We start from the raw sequence: 18,879 nt of genomic DNA on the forward strand, positions 1-18,879 counted from the left end.
TCAAAGACCCATTCCAAAAGACACTTTGTGGGCGTGTCTGAAGATCATTTTTATGATGACTTTATTCACAATTATATGAAATCTCAAAATGTAGAAAAAAGAAAGTAAAAATCACCTGTAATCCCATTGTTCATGTTTGCTCAAATTGACATTATTCTCATTTGTTCAAATTTAACATTTGATAGTTTCTTATCCAACCTTTTACCTACCAGTAGTCGTTCATAAGGTTGAGCTCATACATTTTACAAGGCACGAGTACAAGTCAGAGTACTTGCAGATGCATCCTGCTTTTTTCCACGCCTGGAAACCAGCCACTTCACAAACAGTTTCCAATCAAGTATTTTTGACTAAGCATTATGAGTATTTTCCCCATGTCATTAAATAATCTTCAAAAACATTTTTTTTTTTAATGCACCACCATATTTCATTGTGTGGTTAAACCATTAGTTATCCCTTTCCCTACTGTCACCTATTATATTTATCCCTTCTCCCTTTTTTGGGGGGGGGGGAGTTTATAAATAACACTGCAAGGAGCATTCCTATATGTAAATCTTGACCATATCTATTAATAGTCCCATAAGAGAGATTCTTAGAAATGCCATATCCCGAGTCAAAGGGAATGAACATTTTTAAGGCTCGTGAATTCTACTGCCATTGCCTTCCAGAAAGGCTTTAACTGCCAGCTGCCGTTGGGTCAATTCCAAGTCTTGGCGACCCCATGTGTGGCAGAGTGGGACTGTACTGCATAGAGTTTTCATTGGCTGGTTTTTTGGAAGTAGATGGCCAGGACTTTATTCCAAAGCACCTCTGGGTGGATGTGAGCCTCTAACCTTTAGGTTAGCAGTTGTGTGACATCGAGTAGATTCCGACTCAGCGGACCCTATATGACAGAGCAGAGCTGCCTCTTTATGGGAGCAGATCGCCAGTGTGGAGCCGCTGGTGGATTCAAACCACTGACCTTTTGGTTAGCAGCCCAGCGCTTAACTACTCTGCCACCAGGGCTCCTTCCCAGAAAAGTTGTAATGACCTATAATTCCTCCAACAGTGAATTAGAATATTATTCCTTTGCACTCATATCATGGGTTTAGTATTTATTTGTTTGTTCACTCCTTACGGTCCTACCACTTTCTGCCTTGTTTTCAAACCAAATTTTTGTATCTTCTCATGTTCACTGAAGGGTGTAGCAGGGTTCCCTTTCATATGAGTACTATAGGGTGTGTCTAACCCCTTCTGACACCTATATAGCGTAGAGCTCTCTCATGCGCTATACCCTATTTGGTTCCCACAGAAACCTCTTACCAAACACAGAATAAAAAGAATTTTTCCTGATTATAAAAATAATATATGTTGATTTTATTCAAACAAATCCGAAACTAAAAAAGAAGACTCATTAATAGTCTGACTACCCAAACAAAAATAATAATAACATTTTGGGATAGATCCTTCTAGCCATTTTTTTCCCTTTATAGTCACACACATTAGATGTATGTATGTTTAAGAGTTTTAATTTTCCAAATGGGATCAAGTTATTCAGTAGATTTAAAAAATTTTTATATCTTTCTATGACAGTAAAAAAAAATTTCAAGAGACAGTATAGTTTGGTGGTTTAAAAGCATGGTCTCTTGAGCGTCTCTGCCTATGTTCAAATCCCACATACATATTTAAAAAATATTTATTTATATTCCAATTATAGCAGTAATGAGAAATACTCACTACAGAAAATTAAAACATTACAGAAATAAGTAATGTTAAAAGTTAGTCCATATGTACCAAAGTTTGTCCATATATACAATGTATACACCCAACTGTTAATGGTTATCTAAGACAGTGGAATTATTGGGGACTAACTTTCTATGATTTTTTATGTGTAATTTTTAAAGCCAAATGAGTTCATCATATATATGTTATTTTTTAACTTGCTTTTCTTACTTCATGGTATATTTTAGACATTTTTCCATGTACATGCTTCATTTACCTCATTCTTTTTGATAGCTATGGAGTATTTCATTGCCTAGCCGTGCCACAATTTATCCAGCATTTTCCCCAATATTTTTGCTGTTATAAACGGTGCTCCAGTAAACACCTCTACATGTCCATCTATGCGCATGCACATGGGTCAAAAGTCTGAGAAGTGGAATTGCTGGCTCAGTGAGTATGTAAGACCTGTAAAGGCTTTTCATACTGGTTACCACATGGGCCTCCAGAAATGTCATACCAATTTAAACTCCCATCAGTAGTTTCACACACTTTTCAACAATGCATATCATCCTGTGCTTTCGTCTTTGTCAGTCTGATAGATGCAAATGGTATCTCTTTGTCGGTTTAGTTTGCTTTTCATGCTAGTAAGTTTAACACTATTTTCACGTGTTCATTGGTCATTTGTAGTTCTTAGGAAAATTGCCTGCTTATTCTTTACTGGAGTGTTTGACTTCTGTGTATGTGTCTTTTTCTTACTGATTTGTAAGTCCTTTTCTATATTAATTATAGGAAATCACTATCTAGCATATATGTTATGTAAGTTTTTCCTACTTTATTGATTTTTTAAATCTTTTTTCTCTCTAACCTTCAGATTGGATAATTTCTACTGACCCATCTTCAAGTTCGTTTATTCTTTCCACTGCCATCTCTATCTTGCTACTAAGTCCATGCGTGGAATTTCTTAATTCAGATATTGATTTCTTTTTTTTCTGTTAAACATTTTCATTTGGTTCTTTTTTATATTTTCTATTTCTCTGCTAAGAGTTACCCTCTTTTCGTTTGTTACAAGCATATTTTCTTTTACTTTATCAGGCATAGTTACGATGATAGCTCCTTTAAAGTCCTAATCTGATAATTCCAACACCTGGGTTATTTTAGGATTGGTCTCTGTTAATTGTCTTCTCCCTTGAGGATGATCTGTGTTTTCTGGCTCTTTGTATGTTGAGTAATTTTGGATTGTATCCGGAAGATTAGGCACATCTGGATTCAGTTATTTTGTTTTAGCAGCCCACTTTAGGTAGACTCAAACTGCAAACTCTGTCTCACGTGTGTGGGCAGCAGCTCAAATTTCAGTTCAATTATTTTATCTTTAGCTGGGCGGTTTGTAGTCTGCCTCACACGTACATGCTTCAAAGTTTATACTGAGTTTATTTCTGGGGTTTCCTTTATCTGACCCATTCCTTTCCAGGCTTTCTCCCTTACTCTCTAGCAACCTGGTTGACCCAGGCTCTGTTCCCTGGTTCCTGAGGTCAGAAAGGTTGGGCTGTCTGGAGTTTTCACTGCACTGCACTTTACCATAACTGTGGTCTGTCCTTAGGAAAGTTACCAAAAATGCAACTCATCCCATGCTAGCCACTACCTCCAAGTTTTAACTCCCCTCCAAAATCTTCCTGCTTTGCTCACTCTCCAGACTCCTCAGGTAGTTGTTTTTGTTTTTTGTTTTCAGAATTTATGGTTGTTATCTGCAGAAAGGTCTTCCTGTTAAGAGCTTACTTGTCCATACCAGGAGCTAAACTCTAGTTTATTAATTATTAATATTTTTGGTATATGTAAATTTAATATTTTTACCTAGTCAAATTTATCAGTCTTTTCTTTTGTGGCTTCAGAAGTTGGTACTCTGCGTATAACTGTCTTTTTCACTTAACAAATATTAGAAATTTTTTTCAAGTTGGTTAGAGCTTGGGTTTGTGTTGGACTTATGTTTTCTTCAAGCTGGACCAAAAACTGTCAAAGCTGGTGTTAATGTAGCTGCAGTGAAAGCAGAGAGGAGAAAAGAGAGCAGAATCAAGGGATGGAATGAATAAGACTGGCTAATTGGCTGTTCCTGGTGAGGGAGGGGGAGAAGAGACTAAGACTGTAGTTGGGAGACAAGGGGAATAGCGATGCCATTGATGAAGGACATTTTAGGACTGCGATATATAATTCTTCAATCCAGACCCTGATCCAGAGTCTTTCTGAGATAGTCTCAGCCAGACCTACCACTCCTGCTGCAGTCCACTTCCAGCCCACACCAGATGCAGAAATGAACCCCAGCAGGATGCAAAAGAGAGAGCTGGGTGTGTTTGCCCCCCAGGTAGCTGTATCAAACTGAGATTAATCTGTTCTCAGAAAGGCAGGAAACTGTGGTAGTCAAGGGCCTAGGCTTTGGAGTTAAAAATTTTCACCTGGAGTTAAAAATTAACTCTCCCATTATTAGCTACTTCACCTCTCTGAACCGCAGCTTCCTCTTTAATCCCTCTTCAAACAGGGATTAAAAATAGTACCCATCTCACAGTGCTATGAGGATTTCTGTGCGGAGATGCTCGCTAAGGCTTAGCGTAGTAGCTGGCTCAGTTGAGTGTCAGGCCACCACACTATCAGGTCAGAGATGTGTTGCTTGCCGCTCGCCTGCTGTGTGGCTTCGGACAAGCTTTGCAGTCTGTGGTTCTATCTTCAGGAATTTCCATGTCTGGAATGAAGCCTGGTTTACCCGGACGGACGTGGGTCCCTCATACAGTGGATGGCAGGTGTTGGACGCAACTCCCCAGGAAAGGAGCCAAGGTAATCCCTCTGCTGGCTGCTGACTGCTGACTGCTGACTGCTGACTGCTGACTGCGCCCTTCCCTGTGTTTGCACTAAGTCCTGAGCCTCTCTGGGTTATTTAGTCCCCACCCCCCTCCGGAATGCACATGGGATCAAAACAAAAATATTTTAGAAAGATTTCCCCTCCTAATTTTGTTTGGCTCAGGCTGCTATTTAAATGAGTGCCTTCCCTGTGCCCGCACTGGCTGCTGGGGCTGCTGCTGTGGAGGAGGAGGTCGCCCTGGTACATGCCAGGCAACGAGGGAAGAACCTTACCCTGCCAACAGTGATTTTCCTGAATCATCACTAGTGGCCTATCCCCCTCAGCGCAGAGTCCTCCAAATTCCTCTGCTCAGCTCGAGACTTTCTGTGATCATGCCCCCCGCCTCCACCTCTCTCACCTTTACGGCTGTTCCCCTGCCAAGCCTGGCTCTCCTTCCAGCAGGCTGGCCCATCCCTGCCCCTGGCTTGTGCTCACAGGCTTTCTGTTCCCACCCCCAGCCTCTCTGGGCACCTTTCCTCTTCCCTCCTCTGATTTTTAGACCCCGTATTGTCTGTTACATTCATTTTGAGTTGTTTCTTTCAAGCTTTAAGAAAAAAAAAAAATGATGATAAAAGTTATCTGTGAACATGGTTTTAAAAAATATTCAAACAGTCTTAAAAAGACTTACAATGAAAATTGAGCCACACCCGAGCCCCCAACCCCTAGCCCATCAACCAGAAGCAAAACATGTTACTAGATTTTTTAGGGGAGTGTAACTTTTCAGATATTTCCTAGGCCACTGGTTTTTAAACTTTTACTTTAAACCCATTCGTAGTTACAAAATCAAGTTAGCGGGTTATGACCATCATTTTAAGAAATGAAACAAGATGGAATGGAATGGAAAATAAAAAATTTTTTAAAGGAAAAGGAAAAAAAAAATCAGGAAGCATTGTACATAGTAAGGATAAGTATTGTTCTGTGAAATTTTTATTTCAGTATTCAATATCAAATATGTGTCCCAAAATCAAAATGTATTTCTTCTGGGGGTCATGGTAAAAAAAAAAAAACAAAAACAAAAAGGAAAGTCAGGCATATAAAAGTGTGTGTGTGTGTTTTTTATTTGTTTTGTAAACATAGATGGGATCATACTCTTCTGTCTATTCTGCACCTTGCTTCCCCCCCTCCCCCAAGCTGAGCACTTCACCAATGAAACTATATGTATCTGAGCTGCTACCCTGAGAGCGAGGGAGGGAGGGTAATGGCCAGAGCATGGGGAGCAAACAGGAGCAATGCAGGGTGGCTGTTCTGGGAAGTCTTCCAGGAGGGGGTGGGCGATGAGCCTTCTGAGGTAAAATGATTTGGAGAGAAAAGAAAGAGTAGCGGGACAGCAAGGCAGCATGACCTTCTTCTTTAGGAAGCAGATGGAGGGCAGCCAGTCAGCATGGATTATGCACTCATGGAATTCAGGATTGGGCCAGTCTTATGCAGAGCTGGTTCAGCCAGGTTGCTATTGCAGAACGACAATAACCCCAGACGGTTGGTGCCCAGCGCCAAAGGGATGGGGTGGACAGTCAGATTTGGGGTGGTGTCGTTGTGGAAGGCTCTTGGGAAGAACAGGCCTGGGGTGGGCTATTGACAATGGGCCAAGCCTTGACATCAACTTCTGCATCCTACCTACCAGGGGTGTTCCAGTGTGGCCCTGCCTCAGTTATCGGTATCCGAGAGGGTGAAGTGGACCAGGACTTTGACATGCCCTTCGTCTTCGCGGAGGTGAACGCCGACCGCAACACCTGGATCTATGACAGTACCACCAACACTCAGATGAAGAGTTCCTCTGAGTCGAGCTCCGTGGGCAAGTACATCAGCACCAAGGCTGTGGGCACCAACTCCCGCATGGACGTCACGGAGAAGTACAAGTACCCCGACGGTAGGAGGGTCAGCTGTCCCACCCAGGGCTTGCGGGTAGGAAGGAGCTCGGGCCTCCTCCTACTCCTCCCTCATTCTCAGCCAGTTCTGCCTGAGTGGTAGGATTACTCTCAGCATGTAACACCCAACTCCCCAGACTGTTTTCCGTGGGGACAGAACCAATAGGGGCAGACACCTGCTGGTAGCAGTTTGCTTCAGGGCACAGGTCCCATTGCCTGCTGGATCCCATTCCAAACTGCACAGTTGGTGTGACCGCACTCTGACGGAGCCTCAAAGAGAGAAGCCTTGCCCCACAGAAGGCTCCCAAGGACTTTCTGGGAGAGTTTTCTAAGCCAACCGCTCCCTTAGCCTCTGAGAAACTCAGGCAAGAAAGAAAACCAACCAACCAAACAAAAAAAACAAACCTGTTGTCGTCAAGCTGATTCCCACTATGGCAATCCTGTGTGTTACAGAATAGAACTGCTCCATTGGGTTTTCTTGGTTGTAATCTTTACAGAATCTTCCGTGGCACCACTGGGTGGGTTTGAACCACCAATCTTTAGGTCAGTAGTTGAGCACAAACCATTTGCACTGCATAGGAACCTCGGGCAGAAACACCACCTGAAAAAAGAAATGGGCAAGGAAACTCAAAAACTTGGCCTTTGCTGTACCTCGGAGGTATCCCCAAAAGCCAGATAAGGTGTGACTACATCATGAGGTGATTGCCCAATTCCCCGGGGCCTTCAGCATCACCTGAGTGCTGGTCCTACTCAAGGAGCCCCCTGGAAGACTGGTGCTCACAAGCCACCCTTACCCAAGTGGCACTTGCTGCTCCATTTCAGAAGTGGCCATCAGAGCCAGCACATATCTCTATGAGGATTCTCAGTGGTGACAAAAGTTCTGCAATTTAGGGCAAAGTTTATTTTTAGAAATAGCCAATAATTTACAGCTCTGTCTAGTGGGCTGCAGCCATTCCTTGTTGGGCAATCTCACTTTTTCTAAAATGCTTTGAAATAGTTCAGTTGATCCTCACCATCACTTCTGAGGGGTTAGGAAAACCACTCCCGTTAAGGTGCTACAGCAAGCCCTAAGGCGCTGCTGGCTCCTAGCCTTGTCTGGCTGTATTTTATTGAAGACGAAAGCTGGGCACAGGAGATGCGTCTGGCTCCCAGTCCAGTTGGGTGGCCCCTCCGGGTCATGAGTGGTGTTTTCATGGACACTTCGAGGCATGATTCTGGTTAATGAGATTGATGGCCTCAGTTTGGCTCGCACTCTGGCTCTGCAGGCAATCCCCAGGATTTGATGTCAGAAGGACCTTCTGTGAGTCAATAAACATGTACTGAGTGCATCTCTGTGCTGGGCCTGCAGGCTGTAGCAGGGAGCACTGCTAACGGCACCTCTGCCCTTGGGGAGCTCGTAGTCCTGGGGAGCCAGGGAGACAAATGTAGGACAAGTATTTTCAACAAGGATGATGATGTAGAAACAGGTGTAGGGCTCCAGGGAACAAATAACCTGGGGCAGGGGGTGAACTTGTCCTACCATTTACAATTGGGTGACCTCAAGCAGGTTTCTTACCCTGATCCCTGCTGTCCTCACCTGTAAAATGAGATTAGCAATGCCTGTCTGGAGTCAGATTTAAACGAATAAATGCACCCAGAGATACCTTGGAAGTACTGAAAAATCAGCCATTGAAAGCACTATGGAGTACAGTTCTACTCTGACGCACATAGGGTCACTGAGAGTCGGAATTGACTCAAGGACAACTCATCTGGTCAATGTACACAAAGTGCCAAGTACTGTGTCTAGCACAGAGTAAAGACTTAATAAGTAGTAGTAACTTTTATCGGTTTGAATAGGTACAGCCTCATTGGAATAATGCGCTCCCAAGGTTACTGTCTTGAAGCGCACTGCTTACAGGCCACGCCTTGGTCCTGCGTCCTGATGGCTGCCTTTGAGCAGTGGTGGCTGTAGCCAGGCTGAGGGATCCTGCAGGACTCCTAACACTGCTCCAGCCCCTGCAGGACATCAGGACTGATTACCCTGCCTGCTGTTGCCCAGCTGTGCTTACCCAATGATACCAACTTGTCTCTGAGGGCCCAAGGGAGGAAAAGCTCATAAAACAGTTGCTAAGTACTTGGAAAATAGCAACACCAGAGAGACAAAACAGAAGGAGGAAATGTAGTGTTGAGTAAGCCCAGCAGGTGACCTACATAGTTATCTAGGCTCTGAGCCTCATTGTGCAAACACACCTGCTTCAAGGTCCTGGGCATGAAAGGCTCAGATCCTGCACAGCCACCAGCTCTGGGTGTGGAAGGGAATGGGAAGGCACCAGAAGGAACCTAGTCCACTGGGAGCGATCAGCACGGGTAATCTGCCTGCCTCCTTTTCAGTAGGGTGTTGTGGGAGGAGCCTTAGACCTGGAGTCCAGACACCTGGGGACTGGCCCCTGTCTGCCTCTAATTCCCAGAGTGGCCTGGATATGTCGTTTCTCCTCGTAGGGCCTTAACTCTATCTTGATGGACTTGGACGAGTTGACATCCAAGGTCTCTGCTGATGTTACATGTAACTTATGGGAAAGGACTAGCTAAGTTGTAAAGCGCTTGTAATAAGTCAGCTGGTGCCTTATTAACTGGGGGAAAGGTGGGGGGCATGAGTGTGGTCTGCAGGTATAAAATGGTCATTCTCCTTTGTGTGCCTCTGCCCTTGTTCCTAGAAAGTTGGCCCTTTTTCCTTTGTCTTGGGTCTGTCTTCAGGTCAAGGCAGGGGCCACGTGTGAACTGCTAACTCAGCCCTGGCTGATGCCTGAACTCGGTTACTCAGCAATGAGTGCCACAGAAACAGTGAGCTCCAGGGCACAATCCAGGCCCTTTCCGTGGGCTGTTCATGCCACCACGTTCACTGAACCCATCACCCCAGTCAGAGTCAGAAAACCTGTCCTTTAAGTCAGGCCTTGTGTGAAACCTGAAATTTCTAATAATTTACAGCAATCATAACTTGGGAACCATACCAGCCCTGGGAAGTTCTCGTCGACTGACACAGGCAGAAAGGCCACTCCTAACTCTCACAGCGTTTTTAGGAACAAGTCAGAATAACACAGTCAAATGGAGTTAATGGTTTTTTTAAAAAAAATGAGATCAGTTCTAAAATTGTAACCTTGTTTTTTGCCCAGGAACCCATTCTAACCTTTTTTCAGCTCTAATTTTATTTAAAAATTATGTTTGTCCGAGTCTCTCAGATGATCCTTTGCCAAAGAAACAAGGAAATCTAACCTAATTAACATAATAAGCAAATTATTAGGTCCCATAGTGATTTTATGCCGGTCCTGACCAAGCTTTCCCTCCAGCTTCTTGGAAATTTAGAGCTGATTGGAAGACATGCAGACCAGCTGGTTAAAGAGGACACACTGTGTCCTCAGGAGGTGAGACGCTGGCTTGGAGCAGCACTGTTGGTACAGCAGTAGAACTAGTGCTGCTCCCAGCTGCCTTTCTGGCCAGGGCTCTGTCCCCTCTCCAGGTGCCACCACACTGTCTCTGAGATGCTCCTCTCCTTTTCCTCCATGCAGGTTCCGCTCAGGAAAGACAAGTGTTCCAAAAGGCTCTGGGGAAACTTAGACCCAACCGATTGTTCAGGGCAACATCTGCAGAGAGCTCGGAAAGAGACGTTCAGAAGCCCAGTATCTCTGGGAAGTTCAAGGTCACTGGTCTTCTGGTAGTGGGCCAGGAAGTCAACCTGGCCCTGAATTTGAAAAACCTGGCAAGTGGTAGGAAGACGATGACGGTGAACATGACAGCCTGGACCATTGTCTACAATGGCACGCTAGTACATGAGGTGTGGAAGGACTCCTTCACCATTTCTCTGGACCCCGGAGAAGGTAACTAACTCATCCTGTAGTTTGTTGGGGCATCATGCTCCCCAACAATACAAGAATATTTGATATTCTCTCGGGCTGGAGCATTCCCACTGAGCCCCAGGCGAGTCAGCAGTGACCTCTGTGGGTAAGCCTCGGTTTTTGATGCTTTGGAAGGTGCTATCACCACGAACAGCACAATTCAGGCAGTTGCCAACCACACCCTGGGGGAGGAAGGAGAGAGGCTTTGGCGGGTAATGACCACAGCAGCATATTCCTTACATGCTACTTCACACAGTTTGTGGTGTGCTTCCTCATATGCTATCTCATTTGAACTCCTAAAAAAGTCAGATTTCAGTATCCGCATCTTACCCCTTGCTGTCGAGTTGCTTCCTACTCATGATAACCCCATGGATTATAGAGTAGAACTGCTCCATAGGGTTTTCTTTACTGAAGCAATTCACCAGGCCTTTCTTCCACAGAGCTGCTGGGTGGTTTCGAACTGCCAACCTTTAGGTTAGCAGCCAATTGCAAACCACTGTCTTACAGAGACAGAAACTGAGGCTTAGAGAGATGAAATAACTTGCTTAAGAGGTTAAGTGTCATGGACACTAAGTGGCAATGCTGGGGTCTTTGTTCACCCTTTGGTGACTCTGGTGTCCTGATGCCAGTACCACCCCCTTTTTTGATATTGCATTGCTGCCATCCTTCTTACAAACCACCTGCCACCTGACACCTCAGCCCCCGCAACCAGCTTCTTTTCAGGTCTGACCCTGGAAGGGTTGCAATATCCCATAGGCTCTTGAACCTGCGGCCCACTTTCCCCCAAAGCTGCCAGTGAGTGGCTGGAGCTCCTTGATTCCCGACCACAGTGACAGGCTTTTGGAGGTCTGAGAATTTGAGAGGAACAGTGACATCTTGCTCCTGGGTAGCACAGATGGGATGGAAACAAGGTGGAGCAGAGAGAGCTATAGAAGGATTAGGATGCAGGTGTGCCCACACTGGCAAAACCCTTAAGCTGTTATGAAAAGTTTGGACTCACAAAGCAGATTAACAAGGGTGGGGTAGGTATTTGCTTCACATAAGGAACTAATGAAAACTGATTAATTATACAGCCCATCTTGAAAGGATTCTGTCTGCCAAGAAACCGAGATGTGTTCCACCTTTCGGAGGCGGTATCCCCTAGCAATCTGTCCTCTGGAAGGATTCCAGCAAAAATCTTGATACTAGAAGTGACTGCCTGGCTGTTATTTACCTCTAAAGCCCAAAAGAAGAGCTAGTTTTGTAGGCCAAGAATGATTCCTGAGAAGGAAATGGTCAAGAAACCATATCTTTGTGCAAGAGGCAGCAGAGTGAATGGGGAGGGGCCAGGAGGCAGGCAAGGCTGTTCTGGAGTATTTGAGGTGTGACCCTGGCTTGGTCCCCTTCTCTTTCAGAGCCTGTGTCCACTGCCCAAGAGGGTGGGACCAGCTGACCTAAGGCCTGTTGTCCACATTTTGGACAGTTTGACAAATTCCCTGAGGGGGAAAAGCAGGGGCCATTTCCTCCTCACAGTCTCAGTAACAGAGCTTATGGGCGCCTCCAGAAGATGTACGACAGCATGAGGGAGAGGAGGTGGTAACACGTGTGAGAGGAACTCATTAACGTGCAACATGATCATCAACACGGGTCTGAGCACCTCAGGCCACCCGAGGAGGGAGAGGCCCCTGGGGCCTGCATGTCAGAAGAGGGGCCCTTGAAGCTTGGGAATGGGCCAAGTAAATGGAGAGAAGCCGGGAACGGCATTTCCATCCAAGGGAGCCAAGGTAGACACGTGGCAGTGAAAATCTACCTGTTTCATCTATGAATGGCTGAGAAGGGCTGAGGCTTCTCCTCAGGAGAGGTGAGCTGGGCTCAGGTGATGCAGGGCCAGGTGCAGGGGGTCTGAATCTTATTCCAGAGGTGGCGAGGAGCCATGGAAGGTTTTTGAGCAGTGATGTGATTTTGAAAAAAAAAAAAAAAGTCTTATGAAGCCATGTCTGGCTGGCGTGTGGACCATTTGGAAGTAGGAGAAACCAGAGGTGGGGAGGTGGTTTGGATGCTGTTGCAGTAGAATTAGAGGTTATTAGATGACCTGGGAGGATCCTAAGCGTTTAGTCAATACCGTGGCTTCCCTTCACTGTTATTGCCGTTGTTGTCATCATTATTATTACTGTCATTAGGCAACCAGTCAACATTCATATTCTTCCCCTGCCCCTTAGAAGGAAACGCCCTCTGACATTTTCTAGGAGGGAGAAGAAGCCGCAGAAGCTTCCACCCCTGCAGACCTATCCTCCTGGGAATCTGCCCATTCAAACGAAGTCCTGGTCTCTCCCAGTCCTGCCTGGAGCCTGCACAGGAGAGAGGGCTGTTCCCTTAGAGTCTGGTCCAGGAAAGGCTCAGCCAAGCCCTGCCTTATAGGGACTCCTGGCCAGCTCCCACTGCCTGGCCCCCATCAGCCTCTGCAGAAGGTTTCAGGACCAGCCCACCCCCTCTCTCATGCCTCTCCCTTCACTTCTCCTTCCAGAAACGCAGCACCCCGTAAAGATCTCATACGCTCAGTACGAGAAGTACCTGAAAGCTGACAACATGATCCGCATCACAGCCGTGTGCCAGGTCCCCAGCGAGGGCGATGTGGTGGTAGCACGGGATATCATCCTGGACAACCCTTCCCTGACTCTTGAGGTGAGGCCCCACAGTGGGGCAGGGGCAGTGAAGAGGTGCCTCCCCGCCAGTCCGTCAGTGAGTGCCACCAGCCCTCTGTGAGCCTCAACCCCCATACTGGGAGAGGCAGACCCAGGTGCAACTCAAGTCCTGCCTCTGCCAACTGGACCATCCAAGGGCTCTTGCCCTGGTTGGTGCTCTCAGCCCTGGCTGGCAAGATGAACTGGCAGCTTCTTCTAGACATACTGGGGAGACCACCTGAAGGGGGCTGGATGGTCCCTCTACAGCACATCCCCACCTCTGTCTGGGACTAAGTGCCTACTGTGTCAGACCCTGTGCCAGGCTCCAGAGTCACAGAGAGGCACCAGTGTGGGTCCTGGAGCAGATGTGTCCTCCCATGGCCCCCAGCCTAACCCCTTGGACACACATATGTCACAGGTCAGGAATGGGCATGGCTCACAAGCACTGCTCTACTCTCTAGACCCTGAAGTGACAGACCCTAGACTCTTAGGAGCCTTGGCTCACTCTCCTGTGCCATGCCATTTCACACATGAGTAAATCAAGGCCCTGAAAGAAGGGACAAGCCAGTTACTATCAGGGCCAGGGCTGGGACTCCCAGCCCAGTGCTCTTTCGAAGGCATCCTGGCATGTCAGAAGTCAGCAAAAGCACCCTTAGAATACATCACAGTCTGGGTGAGAGTGAGGATGCCAGAGTGAGGCAGCACGACTCTGAGGGGCCAGGGGCTTGGCAGGGACAGGCAGGAGGCCAGTGGCTTCCTTTGGGATGCCACAGAGAACCTCATGGGCCAGGCTCCTTCCTGTCTGCGACCTGTCCAGTCACACTGCCACCAGCTCTCCAAGCCCAGATTCTCAGAAGAGCCGGATAATTGCGGCTGCCCTGGCCCCACCCCTTTCTAAGCTGCACCCTCGCCGCAGGGGTTCCTGACCTCAGACAGGGGGCATGGGAACCAAGGAGGCCCACCAGGCACACAGCCCCAGGCACCTCCTCTGGTGGGGTTCCTGGGTCTCCCCCACAGCTAGCCCACGATGGAGTGCTCCACCATCCTGACTGGTTTGGGCTGTGCTGCAGAATGGGGGGCAGCCCCACCTATGAACTAGGGAGCCAGAGATTGGACAGCCATTTGGAGGGCAGCAAAGAGAGACAGTAGTTCAGGCCTGGAGCGATGTAGCCAAATAGACCTGTCTCAACTCACAGCCCCACCCTTTACCAGCAGTGACACTGGGTAAGTCCCTGACTTGCTCCAGCTCTGTCATAGGGATAATAAAACTGGTAGACTGTAAAGTGCTGACACAGGACTAGGCAGATAGCACAATAGGTGTTTTGAAGAGGAGGACAATTATGCTCAAGATTATTATGGGAGTCTTAAAGGGATTTACAGCATCCACTCACAGGTGGTAGTACTCCCCTCCTCTTTTGGGGGGTGCGGTGAAGAGCTACTTTTTACAAGCTACGCTTGGCAATTCACTGACCAAAAATGTTTTGGAAGCCGTTGCTGTGAGATACCCTCTCTCTGCTAAAATGTGAGGATAGCACTGAAAGCGTGCATAGCCCAGACTAGACAAGGAAAGAGAGAACTTGTCTCCTTCTGGGATTCAGGAGAGAGAACGATTCAGGAAAAATCTAGGAGAGGAGGGACATCTGAGGAAGGCTTTGTAGGATAAATAGGAGTTTTATAATAGGACTGCTTATATCTAGGCAAGAACTTGTACGGGTGGTGCTTTCGAAGCAGTTAGCTTGGGAGGCACTAAACAAAGGTTTAATTTTCACAAAGTCTTTCCTCTTTGAGAGCTACATGCAGGGCCTGTCTAGAAACCACGCAAGAATCAGGCTCCCGACGCTGCAGTGACGCCAGTGGTATTCTGTCTGCTCACCTCCCTTATCTACTAATCTCAGCTTAGAAAGGGGAAAAATTTGCCACACTCTTCCATGTTGCAACCAGAGGAGTCTTTAAAAAAAAAAAAGGCCTGGTCCTGTCACTTGTTATTTAAAACCGATCTATGATTTTCCATGGCTCTCATCTGCAATTCTTAGGGGCTCTTACCTGTGGTTCTAGATAGCTGTCATCTCTTCTGCTCAGGACTTCACATGCCTCACTTTTGAGTTCCTTTAAGTTCCTGTCAGAGAGTCTGCATATGCTGTTCCCTCTGCCTGGAGCTGTCTTTCCATTTCCCACCTAGCTAACATTTCCTACTTACCCTTTTTATCAAATGCCATTTCCTCAGGGACAAATTTCCTGACCCTCAAATTAGGTCTCCAGTTATACACCCTCTGAGCCTCCTGGCCTCCTCCTTCATGGCATTTCTCCAAATTGAAATTATGGCTTTATTTATGCAGTTACTTAAAGCCCTTCCACCCCAGACTGTAAACCCTGCGAGAACAGGGGCCACTCTTTTGTGGGCTTATCACTGCCCCCAGCTCCATGTCTGGCATTTAGCAGTTACCCATTCAGTATGGTAAAATAAAAACAGCCACTCCACAGGGCAGGACTGGAACAGTCACCTGTCTCTGTACTTGCATTTTTCCAGCCTAGGAGAGAGACGTTTTCACTGTTAACCCCGATCGTCCCTGCCTATAAATCCTCTCTCACGTCACAAGATATTTCTGAGAAACGTGCCCCATCTCTGTAGACACAATGGACTGCTGAGTGCCAACTCCAATTCCTGAGGCTAGGAAATGATGCCATGTAACTGCTGATGTTCCTTACCAAAGCATTCTGCACTAAAGTAACCAGTGTTTACATGAAATGAGGGTTTGTTTGTTTGTTTTCCCATTATATACTCTTAATCAGTACCCTCAAACCTTCTTGGAGATTTACTTTTTTTTAATTCAAGATTTTTGCTTTGCATCATTTGGATTTCAATATGAAGTCTATCCTTAAAGATACCATAATACCTTTAAAAGGAAATCAGAATACACAAAGGCTAGACATGTGCCATTAAAAACCTTCTCATTTAATCTTTTCAAAAGACAGCTAATCCTTCCTCTTTCAGGCATCTTTGTGTGAATTTCCTCCAAACCGATTCTCTCCTCTTTAAACCTTCAGAGAAGCAAGATATCCTTGTCTTGAGTGAATGAATCAAGGCGTAGCTCTCTCAGAGCAGGGGACATGTTGCTAAACTCTGAAGATGAGCTGCCTGGAAAGATCACAATTTGAGGCATGTCCCATAATCCCATCAGCACCGACTGGCAATTAGCACTGAGGCTGTTGGACGTGGAATCAGACCAAAAACTCTGAACATTGTTCCACAGGGTGGTATCCTTCAAACTGACCCATGAACCGCTGGTGCTCAGACAGAGTTTTCAGGCAGCCCTTAGCTCCTTTGGATGCATTTACAGCTTTGGGTCAATAGACAGGGTGATAAACATCAATAAAAAAAGAAAACTGACCTCATGGAAATCTCAAAAAAAAAAAAAAAAATTGGCACAGTTTGTGTAGCTTTGTTATATCCTAATAATAAAATTGTGCTTCACTTTTTGGATTGATTATATCATATGCTTATGTGAGTTCCATGTTAGCAATTATAGATTATTATCTTTAAAACTTTTTAATTAGTCACAAATTACTGGTAGGTATTGCAGGGCCTAGTGAAAAGAGCAAAGGCTTTGAAGCCAGCTGGGCCTTGCCATTTACTAGTGTGTGAACCTGGCCAAGTTACCAAATCAGTCTGAACTGCAGGTGTATCCCTGTGAAATGGTTGCTGTGAAGATTAGTGACAAGAAAAATAAAAACCAAACTAACCCAGAACAGCCACCTCCAGTGATTCTCAAAAGAACTACATCAGCCATGCAATTTTAATTTCTATTTCCAAAGCCTTCTCTTCTCGTCCTTGATCTCATTGGGTTCCTTTTAGTCCAGAGAGGAAGGCAGGGTGGGGATAATTATCCCTGTTTGCCAGATGAGAAAGTTAAGGCCCAGAGAGATGACAGGTCTGCCCAGAGTCACAACCAGTCCTTGGCAGAGCACAACAGCTTCCATGTTTTAGAGTGAATAGTCCAGGGCGCTTTTATGACCCAAAATCCAGGCTTCACCGTCTGTGGCCCCTGATCAAGGCTAGTACATTGTGGAGCCCTGTTCAGGCCACACATGGCACACTGGGCACCTCAGGGCTCCAGTTTAGGAGGACACCAGTAGGCTGGGGTGTGATAAGAGAGAGTGGCCTCATAGGGGGGGACCCAGCCCCATGTCCTGTACAGAAGAAGGACACCAAGCCTGCTAAGTCAGGGTCTGAGCAGTTTCAAGGGCCTGTGGTCACCACCTTCAATACCTGTAGGGCCTCCCAGGGAGGGAGATTGGAGGCTATAGGAAGAAGCAGACCAATGAGTTGGAGGCCCAAGAGAAGTAACAGCAAGTAAATTCAGTGTAAGAAATGCCCTGACACTCAGTAGCCCACTGCAGGGTTGGGCCGTCGTTGGAAGCAGGGGTTCCCTTCGGCCCCTCCCTGGCAGCTCCTGCAGACTGGTCAGCAGGGGCAAGAGGCCGGTGTCCTGACTCTCAGCCCCTCTTCTCCACAGGCGCTGGGTGAGGCACGGGTGCAGAAGCCTGTGAACGTGCGGATGCTGTTCTCCAACCCCCTGGACGAACCCGTGAAGAACTGTGTGCTGATGGTGGAGGGGAGCGGCCTGCTGCGGGGCAACCTCAAAATCGAGTGAGTCCAGGCCTGAGCTGCCAGGAGGGGACAGGAGGTGGGCAGAGGTGCCTCCGGGAGCCCCCAGGCCAGGCAGACTGAGCTGCTTCTAGTCTCAGGTTCTTTGCCCTTCTGGGGCCTTGGACCTCGAGCATCTGGTGGAAACAGAAGATGCACATTGGCACACACATTTGCCTTTGGTTTGGGGCTCACAAACTTGAACTCACGGAAATTCAGGTCATCAGAGCTAGGAGCTGGTCCTCAAGGCCACAGGGCTGGAGGAGCACAATGACTCAGGAAGGCAGCCGAAGGGAGGAAGAGCGATGACCTTGTCTAGGACCCACCAGAGTAGGACTTGAGGCCCCAGAAGGCCCGTCCAGCCCAAGGTCTGTGTGGTTATTGTTGTTGTTGCTGGCTGTTGTCAAGCTAGCCTCGGACTCACGGTGACCCCATACACAATGAAATGCTGTCCAGTCCTTTGCTGTCCCCATGATGGGTTGCAGATTGGCCTACTGTGATCCACAGGATTTTCAGTAGTTGATTTTCAGAAGTAGATTGCCAGGCCTTTCTTCCTAGTCTGAGTATCTACTACAAACACTGACTTATGTCCTTCCCCCCAGCGTGCCAAACCTGCGCCCCAAGGAGCGGTCCCATGTCCGTTTTGAGATCCTGCCCACCCGGAGTGGCACCAAGCAGCTGCTCGCTGACTTCTCCTGCAACAGGTTCCCTGCAATCAAGTCCATATTGCCCATCGACGTGGCTGAGTGAAGGGATGGCAGCCCCCATATGAACTTGGGTATCACGGAGTGGGGGGCTCGCCTGTGGAGTCAGTTCCTGGCCCACGCTGCAAGGCTGCCTGGACTTGGACCTCCTGCCTCCAGCCCACATCACCCTCCTCCCACACGCCCCATAGGGCAGGTCCACTTGGCACATCGCTCAGTCACTTTTGCACGTTTCTGGCCACTTCACCTGTGGCTGCCTGCTCCGTGAGCCCCAAGCCCAGCTTCTCCCTCACGCCCATCGATGCTGTAGGATGGAGAGGCCCTAACCCAGGGCTGTCTGAGTAGATACAAGAGAAGACAGTCCAGGCTGTTTGCTGACCCTCAGCCTGCAGCTGGGACTTCCCTGTTCCTCTCTGGCCACCATGATGGGAGGGCATAGCCAGTCATCACCATGGCATTCACATCCTTATACTCAAATAAATATTAAAGAGTGAGAGATCACACATACAACCACTCCTTGATTCTTGTTTTACCCAAGGTGGTAGAGTGGGAGA

At 47.1% G+C, this 18,879-nt stretch overlaps 1 protein-coding gene across 1 annotated transcript in view; it reads left to right on the forward strand.

The window, feature by feature from the left end:
• Positions 1-18,371, forward strand: part of TGM3 (transglutaminase 3) — a 44,543-nt gene extending 26,172 nt beyond the window's left edge. Inside the window, exons 8-13 of the mRNA XM_049869301.1 lie at positions 4,415-4,518; positions 6,204-6,449; positions 9,990-10,298; positions 12,820-12,977; positions 17,491-17,624; positions 18,224-18,371. Of these exons, the coding sequence (XP_049725258.1) occupies positions 4,415-4,518; positions 6,204-6,449; positions 9,990-10,298; positions 12,820-12,977; positions 17,491-17,624; positions 18,224-18,371 (1,099 nt within the window). The remainder of the gene's footprint in view (positions 1-4,414; positions 4,519-6,203; positions 6,450-9,989; positions 10,299-12,819; positions 12,978-17,490; positions 17,625-18,223) is intronic.
• Positions 18,372-18,879: the final 508 nt, after the last annotated feature.

Source organism: Elephas maximus, chromosome 25 (assembly GCF_024166365.1).
Source record: "Elephas maximus indicus isolate mEleMax1 chromosome 25, mEleMax1 primary haplotype, whole genome shotgun sequence".
Lineage (NCBI taxonomy): Eukaryota > Metazoa > Chordata > Mammalia > Proboscidea > Elephantidae > Elephas > Elephas maximus.